General features: G+C 61.5%; 3 protein-coding genes across 3 annotated transcripts in view; 2 read left to right on the top strand and 1 right to left on the bottom strand.

Annotated features, from left to right (window-relative positions):
* Positions 1 to 2798: 2798 nt before the first annotated feature.
* Positions 2799 to 22049, bottom strand: part of LOC149861918 (uncharacterized) — a 65648-nt gene continuing 46397 nt past the window's right edge. Inside the window, exons 13-16 of the mRNA XM_090053845.1 lie at positions 18125 to 19145; positions 17654 to 18043; positions 16292 to 17569; positions 2799 to 3355 (exon numbers count right to left, since the gene is read on the bottom strand). Of these exons, the coding sequence (XP_089909971.1) occupies positions 2799 to 3355; positions 16292 to 17569; positions 17654 to 18043; positions 18125 to 19145 (3246 nt within the window). The remainder of the gene's footprint in view (positions 3356 to 16291; positions 17570 to 17653; positions 18044 to 18124; positions 19146 to 22049) is intronic.
* ZNF771 (zinc finger protein 771) lies at positions 10686 to 13355 on the top strand. Its single transcript, XM_090054754.1, has 4 exons — positions 10686 to 10878; positions 10960 to 11115; positions 11227 to 11352; positions 11677 to 13355. The coding sequence occupies exons 1-4, from the start codon at positions 10804 to 10806 to the stop codon at positions 12577 to 12579; spliced, it is 1260 nt and encodes a 419-aa protein (XP_089910880.1). The 5' UTR covers positions 10686 to 10803; the 3' UTR covers positions 12580 to 13355.
* LOC149861920 (uncharacterized) overlaps positions 18151 to 22049 on the top strand; it is a 31734-nt gene continuing 27835 nt past the window's right edge. Inside the window, exon 1 of the mRNA XM_090054764.1 lies at positions 18151 to 19373. Coding sequence (XP_089910890.1) covers positions 18159 to 19292 — 1134 coding nt within the window. The 5' untranslated portion in view covers positions 18151 to 18158 and the 3' untranslated portion in view covers positions 19293 to 19373. The remainder of the gene's footprint in view (positions 19374 to 22049) is intronic.

The raw sequence follows: 22049 nt of genomic DNA, 5'->3' as shown, positions 1-22049 counted from the left end.
CTGGCCATCCAGCTGTCTGTCTGCCTAGATACCTATCTATCTCTGTCTTCATCTATCTGGCTTTCCATCTACTTAGATATCGATACCTCTCCCTCTCCATCTGTCTCTACCTCTGTCTCTACCCTGATATTTCTATTCATCTCTCCATGTATCATTTAGCTATATTTATCTGTCCCTCTGTAGTCATCCATCCTTATCCATCTCTCTCTGCCTCTATTGCCCTCTATCTAGATATCTCTATCTATTCATCTCTATATCCATCTCTCTTTCTCTATGTACCCCTATCCCTATCTCTCTCTCCATCTATCTCTACCTCCCTAGATATCTCTAGCCATCTATCTATCATCTACCTATCTGTCCATCTCCATCCCTCAAACCAGTCCATCCATCCAATGAACCAGATAATCCATCTATCTATCCATCTCTCTTGATCTCTGTCTACCTACATAGATATTTCTGTTCATCTCTCCATATATCATCTAGTTATCTGTCCATCCAGCCAATGAACCAGTCAGCCATCTGTTCGTTTCCATAATTCCATCCACCTATTCATCTGTCCATCCAGCCATCCATCTCCATAACTCATCTGTTTGTCTGTCCATCCATCCATCCATTCACGTGTCCATTCATTCATCCCTTACTCCTCTCCACACAACAACCGTATAACTCTGTCCACCAACCCACCCACCCATCCATCATCTCTATCTCTCTCTACCTCGGTATTGCTATCCCTCTAGTCATACACCTATCATCTAGCCATCTATCTCTGTCCATCTCCACCTTTTTGCCATCCCTATGCTCCTGCTTTCTCTCTCTCTCCATCATCTCTCTGTTGCCTTGCGATGCCCCAACCCACTGAGCTGCCAAATGGTGGCAGAGACCCAGAGCAGATCCTACCAGCCCCCTGCCCCCCCTCCCCAAGCCTGGTGTCCAGCTCAGCCTGGTGTGCCCAACAGCATGGAGCAGCCCCCAGCTGGGGAGGGGAGGCTGCAGCCTGGCTGGGGCCCAGATTGTCCTTGCCTGGTGGCCTGGACCCAGAATGGCCTCTGACCCCTGCCGGGGGCAGCTTGCAGGGCCACAGGGCTCTGGGAACAGGAGGGCATGGGTTTGCTGGGCAGGTGCTGTGGGTAAAAGCAGGGGACACACACACAACACTCCCAGGTGTCTGGGACACGTGCTCAAAACCCAGACCTCTGGGACACATGCGCGCACACACATACCCCACCCCCCGCCAGGCATTCAGGACACACAAACGCATGCATGCACACAACCCGGGCATCCAGGACACACACACATGGAATCCAGGCTGTTGGGACACACATACAGACAACACCCAGGCATCTGGGATGCACACACACACACAATCATCTCTCCATATATCATCCAGGCTTCCAGACATGCATATACACATACACAATGCAGGCATCCTGGACACACACATACGTGCATGCATAGGTCCTGGGTGTCAAGGATACACACACATCGAACCCAGGCGTCCAGGATGCAGAAACACAGATGCATGCTCACAAAACTCAGACATCTGGGACATGCACATGTCTACACACACATGCTTTCCCCACAGCAGCCCCTGTGGCAAGGTCTGAGATCCCAGGGATGGGTGCACCAGACACCTCCACCCCAGGCTGCGCAGTCTGTGCTTCCCAGCTCGGTGTCCCCAGGGCTGGGGGGGCCCTGCAGCACCACAACCCCTGAGGGCAGGCCCCAAGCCCAGCTCCTTGTCCCAGTGGGGCAAGAGGAAGGGCTCATCAGCCAAGGTCCAGCGCATCTCCCGGCCCAGCCCTACCCTGCCCCATGCTGGTGTCTGCCCCCCACCGCTGCCCTGGGACATACGGGTGAAGCCGGCCAGGTCCAACATGGCTGTTTATTGATTGGGGGGAGACGATCCACCCAGGGGCAGAGAGGAAACAGAGCAGGGGGGAAATACCCACATCCTAGCTAGCTGTTGCCACAATCATGGCTGCCGCCCTCACCACCGTCTTGGCCATCTCCAATGTGTTGTGGCTGCCATCACAACTGTCATGGCCATCATCATCTCAAGACCACTGTCACTACCATCATGCCTGCTGCCATTGTTAACATGCCATGGCCATCATCGTCACTGTCATGGTTGCCACCATCTTCATGTCATGGCTGCCACTGCCACCGTCACAGCTGCCATTGCCACCATTGTGGCTGCTGGGTAGGGGGAAGATGGCCCATGGCTGGGCTACTTCAGCCTCGGTGCCCAGGAACCGGCTGCCTCCTGCGCCCCACATTCACTCCAGCTCTTCTTTCACCCTGTGGGGTGGTGGCAGCGGTGGCAGCTCTGGTTCCTCTTTGAGCTGTGGGTCCCGGTGGAGACACGTGTTGGTGATGTTGGCTCCTCCTTGACCCCCGTGACTGTAATGGGTGTGGTGGTGGGCCACCTTGCAGTCTAGGTGGGGCAGGGCTCGGAGCCACCACCACCAGCGTCACAGGCACTATCAACATCATGGCCACCAGCATCAATGTCCTAGTTGCCACCAACATCATGTTGGATGGCTACTGCCATGGCCGTCATCACTGCCAATGCTTTGACCGTTGCCACCCACCAGCTCCCACAACCCCCTCCCCTCACTCCCCTCCCAGAGAACCCAGGTGTCCCAGCCCGCCATGGTCCTCACTATCAGCCCCCACTCCCCTCCCAGGGAACCCAAGCATCCCAGCTCCCAGCCCCACCTGCCCTCCCCCCAGCCACCACCCCCCTCCCAGAGACCCCAGGCACCCCTCCTACCCCACCCACCCCGCAAACCCCCCTCCTACCCCGAGACTGCCACGGAGCCCCCGCCGCCCCCCTGGTCCCCATGGGGGCAGCGCCCACCCCGCAGGTGCCGGGCAAGCTGGGGCCGGTAGCGGAAGGCCTCCCCACAGGCAGCACAGGCGTGGGGGCGGTCGCCAGTGTGTGTGCGCCGGTGCTGCAGCATCTTGGCGCGGGCGGGGAAGCGGCGCCCGCAGTCGGGGCAGGGGAAGGGCTTCTCCCCCGTGTGCAGGCGCTGGTGCTCCAGCAGCGCTGAGCTCTGGGCAAAGCGTTTGCCGCAGTCCCCGCAGGCGTAAGGCCGCTCGCCCGTGTGCGTGCGCCCGTGGGAGGCCAGGTGGGTCTTCTTGCCGAAGCGGCGGCTGCAGAGCGTGCAGGCGAAGGGCTTCTCCCCGGTGTGCGTGCGCAGGTGCTTGAGGAGGTTGGAGCGCAGGCCGAAGCGCTTCCCGCACTCGGGGCAGGGGTACGGCTTCTCGCCCGTGTGTGTGCGCAGGTGCTTGACCAGGTTGGAGGTCCGGCTGAAGCGGCGCCCGCACTCGGGGCAGGCGAAGGGCGTCTCACCTGTGTGCGCCCGGCGGTGCTCGGTGAGGGCTGAGCGGCGAGCGAAGCAGCGCCCGCACTCGGGGCAGGGGTGCGGCTTCTCCCCCGTGTGTGTGCGCCGGTGCCCAGCCAGGGTGGAGCTCTGGGCGAAGCAGCGCCCACAGTCCCCGCACGGGAAGGGGCGCTCGCCCGTGTGCGTGCGGCGGTGCTCCAGCAGCGCTGCGCTCTGCCGAAAGCGCCGCCCGCACTCCATGCAGCGGTAGGGCCGCTCCGCTGTGCCGGGGGAGGGTGGGCAGGGCGCGATGCCCACGGGAGGCTCCAGCAGGCCCTGCAGGTTGATGAAGCCTGGCGGGGAGTGCCGACCCGCAGGGAGTGGCTCGTGGGGCTCCGCCTCTTCCCCAATGGGCTCCGCCTCCTCCTCCACAGGCTCCACCTTCATTTCACAGGGCTCTGGCTCTTCCCCTGTGGGCTCTGCCTTCATAACCTGGAGCTCTGTCTCCTCTGTAGGCTCCGCCTTCACTGCTTGTGGCTCCACCTCTTCCTCTCTAGGCCCTGTCTTCATTTCAGGAGGCTCCGCCTCCTTCCTGTCACCTGCGGGGCAAAAGGTTGCAGGATCAGGGCCAAGCCAGGAGGGCAGGGCCCAGCAGACGTCACCGCAAGGCCAAACCTCTTCTGCTCTGCTGTTATATGTGGCCGTTCCACCCCAGAGCTGGCTGCATCATATCTTTCCCTACACACAGTTACATGTGGCTGTTACACCCCGAAGTGGCCGTATTGCACAATCCAATTACACACCATTATATGTGGCCATTACATCCCAGGTTTGGATGCAGTGCAGCACTCCCTACACCGTCACAGGTGGTGGTTACACCTCAGAGCTGGTTGCAACGTAGCCCCCACTACAAACCATTATGTGTGGCAATTACACCCTGCAGTTGGCTGCATTGCAGCTCTCCTTACGCACCATTATGTATGGCCATTACACCCCAGAGTGTGCACCACAGCCCTTCCTAAACACCCTTAGGTAGGGACATTACACCCCAGAGTTGGCCACATCACAAACCTTGATACACACCATTGTGTGTGGCAGGTTTACCCCAGAGCTGGGCAAATCTCAGCCCTCCCCCACACCCCGTTAAGTGTGGCCATTACACCCCCAGATCTCGCTGCCTCGCAGCTCTCCCAACACACTGTTATGTGTGGCTGCTACACTCCAGAGCTGGCTGATGATAGCCCTCCCTATACCCCATTATGTGGTTACACCGCAGAACTGGCTGCATCTCAGCCCTCCCTTGACACCGTTATGTGCAGCCGTTACACCCAGAGATGGCTGCATCACTTTGCTGATCCATTGCTCTGCTTTCTGCTCCCTTGCCCCATATTCCCTGCCTGATCCATTGCTCTGTTTTCTGCCCCTTCCCCGTGTTCCAGGCTCCGCATCTGCTCTGCTCTCTGCCCCCTGCCGTGTCCCCAGCCCCATTTGCTGCTCTGTTTTCCGCTCCCTGATGCCTTGCTTGGCTTCTTACCCCCAACCCTGGGGGTCCCCCTCCCCTGCCCTGCTTTCCACTCCTTGCTCTGGGGCCAGGGAAAGCCTGCAGGGCTATGGAGCGACCAGGGAGGAGCTGCACCTCAGAGACCGACTATGACTCAGAGAGAGACCTCAGGGGGCAGGAGCTGGGGGACAGGGCAATACATTGGCAGGGGGAGGTGGAAGATAGTCTTGTGGCCTTCCCCAACCCCCTGGGGCTAATCCAATGCCGTGCTCTGCTTTCTGCTCCCCCTCCCAGTCCCTATTCCCATCCCAGACAACCCAGGTGTCTCGGCTCATGCTCTCAGCCCCCACTGCCGTACTGGAGAGCCCCGGTGTCCAGGCTCTTGCTATCATGCCCCAGCCCCCACTCTCCTCCCGGAGAGCCCCGGCATCCGGGCTCCTGCTCTTCCTCCCAGCACCTACTCTCCGCCCAGAGCCCAGGCTCCCTGTTGTCCCCCAGATGCAGGCCATACCTGGGGGGTCCCCGTCCCGGGGATGCAGGAAACTGGGCAATGCCCAGGGTGCCAGCAGGGCCTGGGCCCAGCAGAAGAGGGGGGGCCTGGCTGGCAGCCCAGCATGCCACGGTGGGGGATGGGGGGGAACCCGGGGGTGACGTCACTGGTGACAAAGGTGTGGGGGGGAAGCGGTTGCTGGGAGATGGAGGGAGGGAGGCTGACTGACCAATCGGGTTTCTGGCCTTGCTATGGGAGGAACCCATGGTCCCAGCCCTGCTCCCAGGGAACCCAAGGTCCGGGCTCCCACCCCCTGCTCCCACCCCTGAGAACCGAGGCAAGGGGAGCCCGGGTGCCTGGGTTCCCTGGAGGGGAGAGGGATTGCGGGGGCGCCTAGGGGTGCAAAGATCCCCAGCATAGGCAGGGATCAGTACCTGGGCCAGCCACCCCCCAGCCCAGTTTGGGCACTGGGAGTGGGGTGGGAAGCTGGGACCAGGGGGTGCAGAGCAGGGCTAAGCCCCCAGCCTGGAGCCAAGCGGGACCAGGCTCTGCTCACCCTAACCCTACATATACCCCTAACCATACCTCTACCCATAACCCTAACCCTACCCCAACCCTAACTAGAACCCTAACACTAACCCCTAGCCATAACCTCAATCCCTGATGCTAGCCGTACCCCTTAAACTAACCCTTAACCCAACTATACGTTTATCAGGGGTGACCACCAGGATCTGGGGGAACGTTTGTTCACCAGAGCGCCCCAAGGGATGGCTAGGTCGAACGGTCACAAACTCCTGCAAGACCGTTTCAGGCTGGACATAAGGAAGAATTTCTTTACTGTCCGAGCCCCCAAGGTCTGGAACAGTCTGCCAGCGGAGGTGGTTCAAGCACCTACATTGAACACCTTCAAGAGTAAATTGGATGCTTATCTTGCTGGGATCCTATGACCCCAGCTGACTTCCTGCCCTTTGGGTGGGGGGCTGGATTCGATGATCTCTCGAGATCCCTTCCAGCCCTGATGTCTATGAAATCTGTGAAATCTATGAAATATCCCTAGCCATAATCACACCCCTACCCATATTATACCCCAAGCATAACTCGCCCTAACTATACCCCAACCCTAAATAGACCCTTAACTATAATCCTACCATTTACCCTTCAGCCTAACGATACCCCTAACCCAAACCTTAATCCCACCCTGACCCCTAACCCATATCACCAACTCTAACCATAACCCCTGACCCCAAAGTTGATCAATAACCCTAACCATGCCACCCCAGTGCCCACCATACCCCATATCCCTAAGCCTGCAGCTAACCGTAACCCCAACCTGTCCCCTATCTACCTGCCTACCCCTGGCCCCAAAATCTACCCCTAACCATGACCCCTGACCCCATGGCCGGCAGAGGCTGAGGCCGGTGCTGGGGTGGGCAGGGAAGGCCACTTCCCCAGGTGCACAGGAACCGAGGTGCCGCACTGGGGAAGGGGCCTGGGACTTGTCATGACCCCTCATCTAGGCTGGGGGGGGGGTGATCTGTACAGAGCCTGGCACCACCCAGTCTTGACCTGGTGGGTCCCTACAGTGCCTGGAGCCCCCTGCTTGCAGCTTGAGGGGTCTATGTAGTGCATGGCACCTGCTAAACTGGGCTGGGGTTAGGGGGAAGGAGCGGGGGGTTGTGAGGTGCCTGGCACCCACAGACCCTCGGCCTAAGGTGAGCGACCGCTGTGGTGCAGGGGGCAGGGACTCACCAGAGAGCAAGCCAGCATTTTTTAAGTGAGTGGTGGTGCCATAGAACAGCTCTGGGATGTGCCCAGTTCTGGGTGGGGAGTGGTGGCACTACAGAACACCCCTGGGATGCACCCAGCTCTGAGGAGGAGAGCAGTGGCAGCAGAGAATGCCCCTGGCAGGCACCCAGCTCTGCAGTGGGGAGCAGCAGCAGCACAGGATGCAACTAGGATGTGCCCAGCTCTGGGGTGGGGAGTAGTGGTGGCAGTGAATGTCTCTGGGATGTACCTGGTTATAGGGTGGGAGCAGCGGCAGGTCCCTGGGAGGAACCCAGCACTGGGGTGGAGAGTGGCAGCAGCACAGAATGCCCTGGGATGTGCACAGCTATGGGGTTGAGAGCATAACCAACATAAAACACCCTGCAATGCACCCAGCTCTGGGGTGGGAACAGCAGCAGCACAGAACACCCCTGGGATGTGCCCAGACCTGGGATGGGCAGAGGCAGCAGCATAGAACACCCTGGCTTGAGTCCAGTTCTGGGGTGGGGAATGCCAACAACACAAAACATCCCTGGGATGCGCCCAGCTCTGGGGCAAGAGTGGCAGCAGCACAGAAATCCTAGGGATGTGCCCAGCTCTGGGGTGGAGAACAGCGGCAGCACAGAACATCCCTCAGATGCACTCAGCTCTGGGGTGGGGCGCAGAAGGCCCCTGAGATGTGCCTGGTTTTCGGATGGGGAGTGATGACAGCATACAATGCCCCTGGGATGCACCCAGCTCTGGGCTGAGGAGTGGCAGCAGCAAAGAACATCTGTCCGATGCACCCAGCTCTGGGCAGCAGCACAGAATGCCATGGGATGTGCCAGCGATGGGTATCAAACGGCATAGAACACCCCAGGATGCGCCCAGCTCTGGGGTAGGGTGTGGGGGCATCATAGAACATCCCTGTCCCCGGGGCTGGGTGCATCCCAAGGCTGTTCTATGTGGCCCTGTCCCCATGGCTCCACCCCAGAGCTGGCTGCATCTCAGAGCTGAGTTGCAGGGGTGGGGGGGGTCATCTCAGGACAGAAAAGGGTGGTCTCAGGAAGGGGGGGGGGCTGTAGGGAGAGCCTAGACACCTGGGTTCTCCAGGAGGGGAGACCCCAGTGGTCTAGCTCGGGGCAGCAGGGCTGCACCCCAGAAACACAGCAGGGGGGAAATTTGGAATGCACATATAGGCAAGGAATATGGTAAGAGTCGTTTTCTAGCTGCAGGGACACAGCCAAGCTCACTGCTCCTCCTGGGGGGGAACCCAGACATCAGGGCTCCACATCCCTCCCTTGTCCCGCCTGGGAACTACGTTTCCCACAGTGCCTGGCAGGAAGCAGATCCTTACTCCCATGATGCTTTGCAGGGAGGTGGGTCAGTGTTCTCCTAATAGCTGCTTCACCAACAGCTGGAGGCAGTGTCCCTGTTCCCCTTCTCCCCTTTTCCAAAGAGCCCAGGCATCTGGGCTCCCAGCCCCCTGTGCTCCCACTCCCCTCCCAGAGAACCCTTGGCCCATCCCTGCTAATATCCCACTAGTGACACCAACAGATACCACAGGGCACCCCCTGATGGCCAGTGCTGGATAGGGCCTCTCCCTGTGACCTTTGACCTCAGGTGCCCCCATGACCTTTGACCTTATACGACCCCACTCTCACACCAGGATCCCCTGCCCATCAACCTCGACCTTTCTGAATCCCTGGCCCTAATAACAGCAATGGGTTGATTTAATGTATGTAAATCCTCCTGCCCAATGCTTAGCATGTTTTACATCATTGCATATTTAATTAGCTGCCACTTGGGATTTGTTTAAGCCTCGGAGCTGGGGGTGGTGGTGTTTCTTTTCTCTGGCAGGAAAGCAGACCCCCTGGCTTGGGGGTCCCAGGACTCTGTGTGTATGTATGAGTTAACCTAGGTTAAGTCTGGAGGAGAGGGAAGTGGGGGGTAAAGGGGTCCCTGGTCCGATATATGAGAGTGGGGGTGGGAGTTTCCCAGCCCAAGGGGCAGAGCTGGGGTGATCTCCCTTTGCTCTGCCCCCTCCTTGTCTCAACTCTGCCCTCACATCCTTCTAGGCTAATATCCCACAACTACCACCAGCAAATACCACGCAGCCCTTCTGGGTCCATATCTCACCATTACCAACAACAGAGACCACAGATCTTTCTAGACCCATATCCCACTGCTATCAACAACAGGGGTCACAGGGCCTTCTACACTGATATTCCACCAGAGACCACAGGTCCTTTTAGGCTGATATCCCACTACTGCCACCACCAGAGACCACAGGTCTTCTAGATCCATATCCCACCACTGCTACCAACAGAGAGAGACCATACAGCCTTCTAGGCTGATACCCTCCTTCCAGCACCAGAGACCTCAGGTCCTTCTAAGCTGATATCCCACGGCTTCCACCAACAGAGACCACAGGTTGCCCCTGGGTGGGCAGGGCTGGAGTGCCAGAGAGCTCCATATCCCGCCCTGACCCAGGAAGGGGAGGGGGACCCCTGAGTGCAGGGGCTCCCTGGCTTCCATAAAGAGTCCTGGGGAAGTGGTTCCTCCAAGCATGGTGGGCAGGGGTGAAAGCTGATCCCATCAGGGGTGCCACCCTGCCCACCTCTCTTCCCGTTGGCCTGTCTGCCCCCCCTGCCAGAGAGGAAAGAGCTTCCCAGTGTTGTGTGATGCACCAGAGCCACCCACTGCGCCTGTCCACCCACCCACCGTGCCTGTCCATCCATATCCATCCATGCTTCCTCAGTCCCCTTGGCTGCAATCTGCTCCAGGGTCTGTCTACAACCCACCCACTGGTCCATCCATCTGTCCAGCCGCCCACACCCACCTATCAACTGATCCATCCATCTGTCCAGCCATTCACTCACCAGGTCCATCTACCCACTGGTCTGTTCTTCTGTCTGTCCACCCATGCACCCCCTACCATCCACCCACCAGTCCATGCATCCAATTGTCCATCCACACATCCATCCATCCATATATCACCTGCCAAATTATTCATCCATCTGCAGGTCTGTCCTCATGCATCCACCCAACTGGTGCATCTCATCCATCCATCCACGCCCATCCATTCACCCGCCTCGCAACTGGTCAGTCCATGCCTCCAGCCATCCGGCTTCATCCACCCCACTCGGTGTGTCCGTCTGTCCACCCACCAACCAGGCCGTCCCTCTATCCATTCATCCACACATCTCCACCCATTTGTCCATCCACCCACGCTTCATCCATCCACTCCTCCCTGCTCACCTATTGGTCCGTCCATCCATGCGTGGGCCAAGACATCTGTTTCCCCACACTGATGGGTCCATTTGTCCACACACTCACGGTGGGTCTGTCCACCCACCCCATCCCAACCATCCATCCATCCGTCCGTCCATCCATCCGTGCCCCCGCCCATGGGCCAAGCCAGCCACTTGCCCACCCCCAATGGGTTCATCCACCATGCACCTGCCCCCCCGGTCTGCTTGTTGCCCCCGGCCGTGGGGGTCCCATCCTCAGGCCGGGGAGAGCCCGCCCCCGCGGGTGCAGAAGGGACGTCTGGGTCCCACATCCGGTCGGGGGGTTGGTGCAGAGGGGGCGGGGCCGCAGCCGGACGCCCGGGCCCCTCCCCTTCCTCCCCCGCCCCCCCGCGGAGCCAGCGCGGCCGCGGGTGATCGCGGACACGCGGCGGCCCCGCGAGGGGAGGGCAGGGGCCATCCTGCCTGCAGCTGGACGTGGCTCCGGGCCCCATGGACGAGGAGGGGGAGGAGGAAATGGAGGCCGAGGCCGAGCAGAGGCCGGCCCCCTCCGCCAGCGGGGGCTCGGTGCGTGGCGGGGCTGGGGGGGGCAGCGGGGGGCTGGCGCGGGGGGGCCCGTCTCACGCCCTGGGCTCGTCTCCTTTGCAGTCCCCCTCCCCCTCCGCGTCCCTGTCCCCGTCCCCGCAGAAGTGGGGCCCGCGGGGCGGCCGGGCGGAGCAGGAGCAGGAGCAGGAGGAGGAGGAGGAGGAGGAGGAGGAGGTCTTCGAGGTGAAGACGCTCAGGATCCCTGTGGACGGGGACCTGGTGAGTGCGGGGTGCAGCTGGCTCTGGGGTGGGCGCGGGTGTCACGGACCTGCGGCCGGCTCTGGGGGCTGGCTGGCACCCCCCACACTGGGTTGACCCCCCCGCCCCCAGGTTGATTTCCCCTCGGAAGAGGAGGAGGACGAGGGCGAGGAGCTGGTGATCCGGAGGCGGGTGAACGTTGGGGCCCCGGAGCAGGACGAGGTGTTCGAGGTGCGGAAGCTGAGCGACGGGCGCCCGGTGAGTGCAGCTGAGTCTGAGGGGCAACCGGCAGGGGTGGGTGGGCCTGGTGGGTTAAACGGGGGGTGGTTGGGAGCCTAGGAGAACCGGGGCTCTTTGGGATGGGGCGGCTTAGCTCTGTGGTGCCTGGGGTCTCTGGGGTGTGGTGCATCAGCCCCATGGGGCCTGCAGTCCCAGACACCTGGGTTGTCTGGGTCACAGTGGCGCACTGCGGAGGATCCTGGACACCTGGGGTCTCTGGGGTGCAGTGGGACCTGGGAACTGTGTTTCCACCCCATGCTGCCACTTACCTTTTCACTTCCCCACCCCCCTCTCTCCCCACAGCCTCCCTCTTCCCGTAAACCCGCCCTGGGCCCTGTGCCCGGCCCAGCGGCTGCCCCCACCCCGCCCCTGACGCCCTCAGGCGGCCCCCACACGTGCGGGGAGTGTGGCAAGACCTTCAGCCGGCGCTCGAACCTGGCCAAGCACCGCATCATCCACACGGGCGAGAAGCCGTTCGCCTGCGGGGCCTGCGGGCGCGCCTTCAACCAGAGCTCTGCGCTGGCCAAGCACCGGCGCACGCACACGGGCGAGCGGCCCTACGTGTGCGGGGACTGTGGGCGGGCCTTCACGGCCTCCTCCAACCTCCTCCAACATCGGCGCTACCACACGGGCGAGCGCCCCTACCAGTGCCCCGACTGCGGGCGCCGTTTCTCGCAGAGCTCCAACTACAACCTGCACCGGCGCACGCACACCGGTGCCACCCCCTACGCCTGCCCGGACTGCGGGAAGCGCTTTGCCGGCAGCTCCTGCCTGGCCCGGCACCGCCGCACCCACACCGGGGAGAAGCCGTACCAGTGCCCTGAGTGCGGGAAGCGCTTCTCGGGCAGCTCCACCCTGGTCAACCACCGGCGCACGCACACTGGGGAGAAGCCGTACGGCTGCGGGCACTGCGGGAAGGCTTTCACCCACCACTCCAACCTGGTGGACCACTGGCGCGTGCACACCGGCGAGAAGCCCTACGCCTGCGGACAGTGCGGCAAGAGCTTCCGTCTCAGCTCCCACATCATCCGCCACCGCCGCACCCATGCTGGCCCCCAGCCTGCACCTGCCACCGTGTCCGGTGCCACCGCCGAGGCCTCCGACCGTCTGTACATCTGCAGCCAGTGCGGCAAGGCCTTCCAGCCGCGGCCCCCCGCCCAGGGACCCTTCCGGTGTCCGGAGTGTGGCAGCAGCTGCTGGACGTAGGGGACGGTCCTGCCCCCTGAATACGCCTGGGGAAGGGGAATCTGTTGGGCCTGGGATTTGGTGTGGGAATGGCTGTAGTGGTAGGGCCGGTGTGGGGTGGGGGGTCTCCATGGGAGAGGGGGCCCCTTTGCACCCTACTTTTTGGGGAGTGAAGTCCCTACTGTAGAGAGACTGCCACTGACCACAGGCAGACACAGACGGGCCTACACACACACAGACACACGTGGAGGCAGACACGGACAGACATGGAGATAGACTTGGACAGAGGTGGACACATGCATGGACAGAGGCATGGACACAGGTGTGAATGGATATACATCGGCATGGACGCACACAGACATGCGCACACACACAGACAGACATACCCCCCCCCCCCAATGTCTCTAGGCCTGGTCAGGACATGGACTCCCCCATGTGACGGGCTGTGGGGGACACCGGATCTGACCCCCACTAGAAAGAAGAGGGCACGTAGGGGAAGGGTCTGCTCCCCCCTCCTCCAGGGGCTGCAGCCCAGGGTGGGGGGAGGAGCCATTTTGGGGTCCCCCCAATAGCACGGCATGTGGGTCCCTGCTCCATGCAGGGGGCCCCCCCACTACCCTACAGGCCTGGTGGGGCAGGTGGGCCAGGTGCCCCTGCTGGGGGCAGGTGTGGGGGTCCAGCTGCTTCTGTGGTGCTGGAGGAGTGTGGGGGCTGGGGGAAGAATGGACACTTTGGGGGTACATGATTGTTTTTCCCCCTTTCCTTGGAGCGGATGATAATACAGCCGTGTGACTGGGCAGCCTGGTGTCTTTCCTCCCCGCGGTCCCTGCTGCCCCCCCCACCCCCCAGTGGGGGCAGAATGACACCGGCCAGGGCTGCTTCCCCCCCATGCCAAGGCCTAGTTGCCCCAGAGCTCAGCCCTGTTGCCATGGCAATCTGTCAACCTGCCCCACCCCTTCCCCAGCAAGGCCTAGTCACACCCGTGTTTCCTGTCACCATGGCAACCTATCACTTCCACCACAGACCCAGTCCTGGCCCCCCCCACCGCCCTTGCCATGGCAACCTATCCCTGGCACTCGGAACTAGTTATTGCCCTGTTACCATGGCAACTTGTCACCTCCCCCTGACAGTCACACCCCTGCCCTCCTTGTTTCTTGTCACTGTGGCAACTCCCATTAGTCACCCCCTGGACCTAGTTCTGTCACTATGGTAACCTGTCAACCCCATTCCCACAGCCTGGTCATTCCTAGGCCTTGATCTCACCATGGCAACCTGCCCCTGCCACCAGGGACTAGTTAACTTCAGACTCAGTCTTGTTACCATTGGCAACCTGCTGCCCCCAGCCACTCCTAAAGAATTAAGGCCCGTCCCTGTTGCCCTAGCAACCCTACCCTACCATCGCCAAGGTCTGGTCACCCACAGCCCCAGTTCTGTTGCCATGGTAACCTGTCACCCCCAATGAGATCTGGTCACCCCAAATTCAGTCCTGTTGCCACAGTGACACCCCTCCACTCCCCTGGGGTTTGCCATGTCTAGGCCTTGGTTCCTTCCCATGAGGTTTTGGGGCAGGGAGGTCAGCCAGGCAGATACCACCCCCCCCCCGCGGACCCAGGTGTCCAAGCAATGATGTCCAAGGGGGGTTGGCAGGGGGCACGCTGTGTCCGGGGTGTCTGCACCTGCCCCCTCCAGCTGTGTCCATCCTGGCCCCCATGTCCATCTGTCTAGCACAGGGGCTCCTTGCACACCAGGCCTGGCTGGCTGGGCTCCCGTTCCCCTGCACCCCCCCATCCGAATGCCACATCCCCTCCCAGGGACCCCAGGCTCCCCACTCCTACTCCCCTCCCACAGTGCTCGGGTGCCTGGCCTTCCACCCTCTCCATGCTCCCGCTCCCCTCCCCAAGACCTCGGGTAGCCAGGCCTCCTCGCCCCTCCATGTTCCCACGGAGCAGATCCTCAAGGACTCCATTTCCAAGCACTTGGAGGAGAAGGAGGGGATCAGGACCAGTCAGCATGGATCCGCCAGGGGCAAGTTGTGCCTGACCAACCTGGTCACCACCTGTGATGAGGTATGTGGCTCTGGATGCGAGGAGACCAGTGGATGTGGCACACCTTGATTTTAGCGAGGCTGTTGATATGGCCACCCCCATGTTCTTGCAAGCAAGCTAAGGAAGTCTGGGCTGGATGAATGGGCTGCAAGGTGATTAAAAACCTGGGTGGAGCATTGGGCGCAGAGGGTAGTAATCAGTGGCAGCCGGTATCAAGTAGAGCACCCCAGAGGTTCATCCTGGGGCCAGTTTTGTTCAATGTCTTCATCAACAACCTGGAAGATGGCAGAGTTCATCCTTGACACCAAGCTGGGGGAAGCAGTAGATACTCTGGAGGGCAGGGCTAGGATTCAGTGTGACCTCGATGCATTGGAGAATAGGCCAAAAGGGATCTCAGGAGGTTCAACAAGGACAAGTGCAAAGTCCTGTGCTTAGGATGGAGCAATCCCATGCACCAGTACAGACTGGGAATGACCGGTTAAGCACCAGCTCTGTAGAAAAGGACCTGGGGGTGACAGTGGACAGTAAGATGGGTATGAGCAGCAGTAAGCCCGTTGCCAAGAAGGCTAACGCCACAGAGTGCTGCCGGCAGATCGAGGGCAGTGATTCTTCCCCTCTATTCAGCACTGGTGAGGCCACATCTAGAGTCCTGGGTCCAGTTTTGGGCCCCCACTACAGAAAGGATGTGGAGAAATTGGAGAGAGTCCAGTGGAGGGTGACATGACTTACATGGAGAGGCTGAAGGAAATGGGCTTAGTCTGCAGATGAGAAGACTAAGGGTGTGGCGGGACTTGATAGCAACCTTCAACTCCTTGAAGAGGGGCTCCAAAGAGGATGGAGCTGGGCTGTTCTCAGTGGTGGCACATGACAGAAGAAGCAGTGGGCTCAAGTTGCAGGAAGAGAAGTTGAGGTTGGATATTAGGAAGACTTTTCTCATGAGGATGGTAGCACAGCGCTGGCACCAGTTGTCCAGAGAGGTGGTGGCATCTCCATCCTTGGGAGTTTTGAAGACCCAGGTGGATGAAGCTTTGGCTGGGATGAAATAGTTGTGGCTGCTCCTGCTTTTAGCAGGGGGTGGACTAGATGTGACTTCCTGAGGTCCCCGCCAACCCTCATTTTTTATAACCCAGGTGAACCTGTCCCACCTCACCCTTTCTACGTGGAGCCAGCCTGTGCAGCGAGGCCAGGCTCGGCCGGGGGGACAGAGGGTTGTAGCCACCCCCACAGCTGCGTGGGGCCTGGCCTGTGTCCACAGGTGTCCCGGTTCCCAGCCCCCCGAGCTCCCACCCACCTCGCAGGGAACGCAGGCATCTGGCCTCCTGCCACCGCACCCCCTTTTCCTACCACTCCTCTCCCAAAGAACACAGGCGGCCAGGCCTTTGCTACCCTCGCCCACCCTCTAGCCATGCGGCCGCCCCAGACCCTACAGACACCCCCAGATGGGAGACAAGATCCCGTGTTTATTGCCCCCAAGGGTACAGTCACAACCCCCAGGACAGGGACACGGGGAAGAGGGTGTGGGGGCAGTCACTCCGGCTCCTCTTTGACATCCGGCTCCAGGTGGGCATCCCAGGTGCCTGGGGGCCACACCACCACCTCATCCTCTGTGTCGTCCTCCTCGCCAGGCCGCACAAAGGGGTCCCGGTAGAGCCGCCCGCCCCCAGGGCCTGGCTGGGGCTCAGCTTGGCGCACGTGGACCCGCTGGTGCTGAGCCAGAGCTGAACCCTGCGAGAAGCGGCGCCCACAGCGGGCGCAGGGGTACGGGCGCTCGCCCGTGTGCACACGCCGGTGCTGCAGCAGCGTGGAGCCCTGGGCGAAGGCCTTGGGGCACTGCGGGCAGCGGTACGGGCGCTCACCCGAGTGCACACGGCCATGCTGCGCCAGCGCTGAGCTGTGCTTGAAGGCCTTGGGGCACTGCGGGCAGTGGTAAGGGCGCTCGCCCGTGTGGGTGCGCTCGTGGCGCCGCAGGGCCGAGAGGTCGCCGAAGCGCTTGGGGCACCCGCCGCAGGCGTAGGGTGTCTCCCCAGTGTGCACACGCCGGTGCGTGGCCAGTGCCGAGCTCTGGGCGAAGGCCTTGCCGCAGTCCCCGCACAGGTAAGGCCGCTCGCCCGTGTGCACCCGGCGGTGGCGTGTCAGGGCCTTGCGGTCGCCAAACCGGCGCCCGCAGTCGCTGCACGGGTACGGCCTCTCCCCGGTGTGGCGGCGCTGGTGGGCCAGCAGCGCCGAGCTGACGCGGAAGCGGCGCCCGCAGTCCCCGCACAGGTACGGCCGCTCGCCCGTGTGCAGGCGGGCGTGCAGGGCCAGGGCCGAGCGCTGGCTGAAGCGCTTGCTGCACTGCGGGCAGCCGAAGGGCCTCTCGCCCGTGTGCACGCGGCGGTGCTCCCGCAGCGACGACCCACGCCCAAAGGCCTTGCCGCAGTCCGGGCAGGCGTGGCGCTTAGCGGCGGGGGTGGCGTGGGCGCTGGCTCCATGGTGCCGCAGGGCCGCCAGCGTCCGGTAGGCCGCCCCGCAGGCTGGGCAAGGGTAGGCCTTGGCGGGGTCGGCGGTGCCAGGGCCCTCAGTGCCACTGCTGCCGTCATCTCGGAGGCCCAGTCCGCTGTCCTGCTGGACGCCGCTGTCGTCTCGGAGGTCCGTGCTGGCATCCGGGAGGGTGCTGCTGCCCGCCTGGTCCGTGGCGCCGTCGTGCAGGCGGGCGTGGCGGGCGAGGTGCTCCTTGTGGCGGAAGCGCTTGGGGCAGCGTGGGCAGGGGAAGGGGCGGCCGCCGGCGTGGCCGCGCCGGTGCCGCAGCAGGTTGGAGCTGTTGGCGAAGGCACGGCCGCAGTCGGGGCAGGCGAAGGGGCGCTCGCCCGTGTGCGTGCGCTCGTGCTTGGCGAACTCCGAGGCCTTGGTGAAGCTCTTCCCGCACGTCCCGCAGATCACCGGGCCCGGGCGGCCCCGCGCCCGGCGCCCCCGCCCCGCCCCCGATCCTGGCGGGGAGAGAAAACGGGGGAAGGGGGGTCAGGGGTGCCCTCGCCACCCGCCCCCACCGCCGCCCCGGAGAAGACCCTCACCCGAGGGGGCGGCCTCCCCGTCCACATCCAGCTCCCGGCTGCCCAGCCCCACGCGCTCGGGGCTGCATGTGGCCATCGCGCCCCGACCCCCGGCCCCTGCCGCAGCCCCGCCGGCGCAGGAAGGCCTGGCTGCGCCGTGCGAGCGGGGCGGGGCCACGCGGGTTGGCCCCTCCCCGGAGCGGGAGGGGCACCCCGGGGGGCGGGACGGGGTCTCGTCCGCGGCGCGCGGGGCCCGGGGGCCGCTGCCGTATTTCCTCGTGTAGACGCGCAGCTCCCCCGGTGGCGTGCGTGGGGCGGCGGGCGGAAGTGGGGGACGGGGGGACACGGGACCTTCCTGCCCAACCTGCGGCCGCGGCGTGTCAGCGCGGGCGGGGCGTGGGGGGTACCGCACTGGGGGGGTGCATGTGGGGAGTGGGGGGCACTGTACTGGGGGGGCTGAGGGTGGGGAACGGGGCTGGGTCACGTGCTCACCCCCCACTTTGTCTGCCCCCCCGCAGGAGCCAGGATGGAGGCCGCGGAGCCGCCCTTCCCCTGCCCCGAGTGCGGGCGCCGCTTCGCCGCACGCTCGGGCCTGGGCAGGCACCGGCGGGTGCACACGGGCGCCCGGCCCTACCCCTGCCCCTGCTGCGGGCGCCGCTTTCGCCAGAAGGGCCACCTGGCCCGCCACGGCCGCGTCCACGGCCAGGACGTCGACGTTGCCCACGACGAGGACCGCGCCGGTGACGGGGACGCCCCCCACGCAGCCCGCGCGCCGGACGCCTCCGGGGACCTGCCGGGCCCCTGCGCCACCCCTGCCCGCCCCCGCCACGCGTGCGGCGCGTGCGGGAAGAGCTTCACGAAGCGGCACTCGCTGCGCCAGCACCTGCGGGCCCACGCCGGGGAGAAGCCGCACGGCTGCCCCGACTGCCCCAAGCGCTTCCTGGCCAGCTCGGCGCTGGTGCAGCACCGGCGGGTGCACACGGGCGAGACGCCCTACCGCTGCGGGGACTGCGGGCGCGCCTTCAGCCAGCGCTCGGTGCTCACCACCCACCGGCGCCTGCACACCGGGGAGCGCCCCTACCGCTGCGGCGACTGCGGGCGCGGCTTCACGCAGAGCTCGGCGCTCACCCAGCACCGGCGGGCGCACACGGGCGAGTCCCCCTACGCCTGCGGGCAGTGCGGGCGCGGCTTCAGCGGGGCCTCGGCGCTCACCCGGCACCGGCGCACGCACACGGGCGAGCGCCCCTTCCCCTGCCCCCAGTGCCCTAAGGCCTTCAAGCAGAGCTCCACGCTGGCGCAGCACCTGCGCACGCACACCCGCGAGCGCCCCTTCGCCTGCGCCCGCTGCCCCAAGGCCTTCAGCCAGCGAGCGGCGCTGGCCAAGCACCAGCGGGTCCACGCACGGGACAGCGGTGAGGCGAGTGGGCGGGAGGCAGCCGTGGGTACGCGGTTCTACCGTGACGCCTTCGTGCGGGCCGAGGACATCGTGGCACTGCCCCCGGGCACTTGGGAGCTGAAGGGGGAGCCGGGGACACCCTCGCCTCCTCTGCCAGAGGTCAAGGAGGAACCGGCGTCGCCCCTGCCTGTCGCCGCCGAGGCCCCGTGGGTCAAGGAGGAGCCGTCGCCACTGCCCTACAAAGTGAAGGAGGAGCCGGAGTGACCACAGTGGGCAGCCTGCTCCCGGGCATCGAGCCTGGCTAAAGTCGTGGAGCCTCGGGCTTTCTCGGCCATCGTGGTGGAGGTGAGAGCGGCCGTGACGGTGATGGTGGCGGCCGTGAATCGTTGGCGATGGTGGTGGCCATTACGTGGCTATAGCAGCTGCCATGAAGGGGGATGGCGGCTATGACGGTAGTGATGGCATCCATGACACGTTGGCCAGAGGCAGCTGGGACCGTGACAATGGCAGTCGTGATATGTTGGTAACAGTTGTGGCCATGATGGTGGCCACGATACAATAGTGATGGCGGCAGCCATGATGTTGGCAACCACCTATTAGGATGTGGATATTTTTCCCCTGCCCCTGGGTAGTTGTCTCTCCCCTGTCAATAAACGAAGCCATGTCGGAGCTGGGCCGGCCTGGTCCTTCTGTCCCAGGACAGCGGTTGGGGGCAGATGCCAGCGCGGGGCAGGGTAGGGCTGTGACCAGAGATGCTCTGGGTCTTTTGCCTCGCTGGGGCAGGCCTGGGGTGCCACGGGGCCTCCTCCACCCAGCGAGTCCGAGTTGGGGGCTCAGTGGGATGGACCTGTTTCTTGTGGACTGTCCATAAGTTTTAATTTATGGGCACTTGGCAACAGTAAGTGTATGTGGACAGTGCAACCCTACTGCACAGGGTGGAGTAGGCTAAGCGGCAGCTCTGCAGAAAAGGACCTGGGGGGTCACAGTGGACAGGAAGCTGAACAGGAGCCAGCAGCGTGCCCTTGTCACCAAGAAGGCTAACGGCATCCTGGGCTGCATTGGTAGGAGTGCTGCCAGCAGATCGAGGGCAGTGATTCTTCCCCTCTATTCAACACTGGGGAGGCCACATCTGGAACCCTGTGTCCAGTTTTGGGCCTCCCACTACAGAAAGGATGTGGATGAATTGGAGAGAGTCCAACGGAGAGCAACAAAAATGGTTGGGGGGCTGGGGGACATGACTTGTGTGGAGAAGCGGAGGGAACTGGGCTGATTTAGTCTGAACAGGAGACGGAGGAGGGATTTGATAGCAGTCTTCAGCTCCCTGCAGGGGGCTCGAAAGAGGATGGAGCTGGACTGGTCTGTGAGGGCAGGTGACAAGACAAGGAGCAATGGGCTCAAGTTGCAGCAAGGGAAGTTGAGGTTGGATATTAGGAAAAACTCTTTTACAAGGAGGGTAGTAAAACACTGGAAGAGGTCACCCAGAGAAGTGGTGGACTCTGTTCTTGGAGGTGTTTAAGACCCGGCTCGACAAAGCCTTGGCTGGGATGATGTAGTTGGCGCGGGTCCTGCTTGGAGCAGGGGGTTGGACTAGATGTGCCCTCCTGAGCTCCCTTCCAACCCTCACAGTCTACGATTCTATGATTTTAATGATAAAAATGTGTCCTTTTCCCCAGAAACTTAATTCTTCTCTTACAAATACCTGCCTAGGGCTCAATATGAAGAAATATGGTGCAAGATTAATCTTATGTTAAGCTTATGAATTGATTTGCTTGTGGCTCGGTACCCTTTAAATATATTTGGTTGTTGGTTGTATTTAATCTCAAGCTCTCCCCTTCCCCTAGTCTTAACTCAATTTCTAGTACGTATGTTTAAGTATATATTGTGTAATACTCTGAGTTTGTTTTCTTACTGGATTTGACTTTGTAGTTTATATTATTCTTTTTGTTGGTTTATTTTATTGTTATGCTATGAAAAGTAATAAATATACTACACTTTCAAGAAGAAAAAAAGGATATCTGCCCCAAAGAGCATCTAGGTAGGATGGTGTCCCCATCACTGCATTGGGTTTGCTTGGGCCTTGTTGCCTTTTACTGGATAGGATCACATTTGTTTTTGCTGTGCGTGGCTGTCTTGCCTTCTGGCAACTGCTATGAGCACAGCTTAACTTTCATCCCGAGAGCTGAAGTAGAAGGCTCCAAAGGCCGTTTCTATTTTCAGTGTAAATCAGTGCCAAGGCCATAACAAATGCCGTCTGCTGGGAAACAGGAAACGCCCCCATAACGGGGGAAAGAAGGGGATAACAGAGGGTGTAGCTGGGTGCAGTAATTGGTATCACAAGATACCAACAAAAGCCTTAGGATGCAACTGTTTTATCATCAGTCGTAGAAAATGAGGCTGTGAAGGGAGCTCAGGTGGTCACATCTAGTCCAAGTCACATCTACTCCAAGCAGGACCAGCCCCAACTGCATCAAAGCCAAGGCTTCGTCTAGCTGGGTCTTAAACACCTCCAAGGACAGAGTCCACCACCGCTTTGGGTGACCTCTTCCAGTGTTTTACTACTCTCCTAGTGAGGAAGTTTTTCCTAATATCTAACCTCAACTTCACTTCCTGCACCTTGAGACGGTTGCTCCTTGTCCTGTCAACTGCCCCTGCTGAAAACAGTCCAGCTCCATCCTCTTTGGAGCCACTGTTCAGGGAGTCGAAGGCTGCTATTCAATCCCCCTCAGTCTCCTCTTCTCCAGACAAAACACACCGGTTCCTTCAGCCTTTCCTCCCAAGTCATGTCAGGTGTCCCAGCCTCTGAACCATTTTCATTGTCTTCTGCTGGACTCTCCAATTTGTCCACATCCTTTCTGCAACAGGGTCCAAAACTGGACACAGGGCTCCAGTGCTGAATAGAGGGGAAGGAACACTTCTCTTCATCTGCTGGCAACTCCTACCAACACAGCCCGGGATACCATTAGGCTTCTTTGCAACAAGGCCTGTTGGCTGCTATTCAGCTTACTGTCCAGTGTAACCCAT

The sequence above is a fragment of the Crocodylus siamensis genome, chromosome 6, assembly GCF_052110815.1.
Source record: "Crocodylus siamensis isolate JL-2025a chromosome 6, ASM5211081v1, whole genome shotgun sequence".
NCBI lineage: Eukaryota > Metazoa > Chordata > Crocodylia > Crocodylidae > Crocodylus > Crocodylus siamensis.
This window is presented reverse-complemented; position numbering and strand designations above follow the sequence as displayed.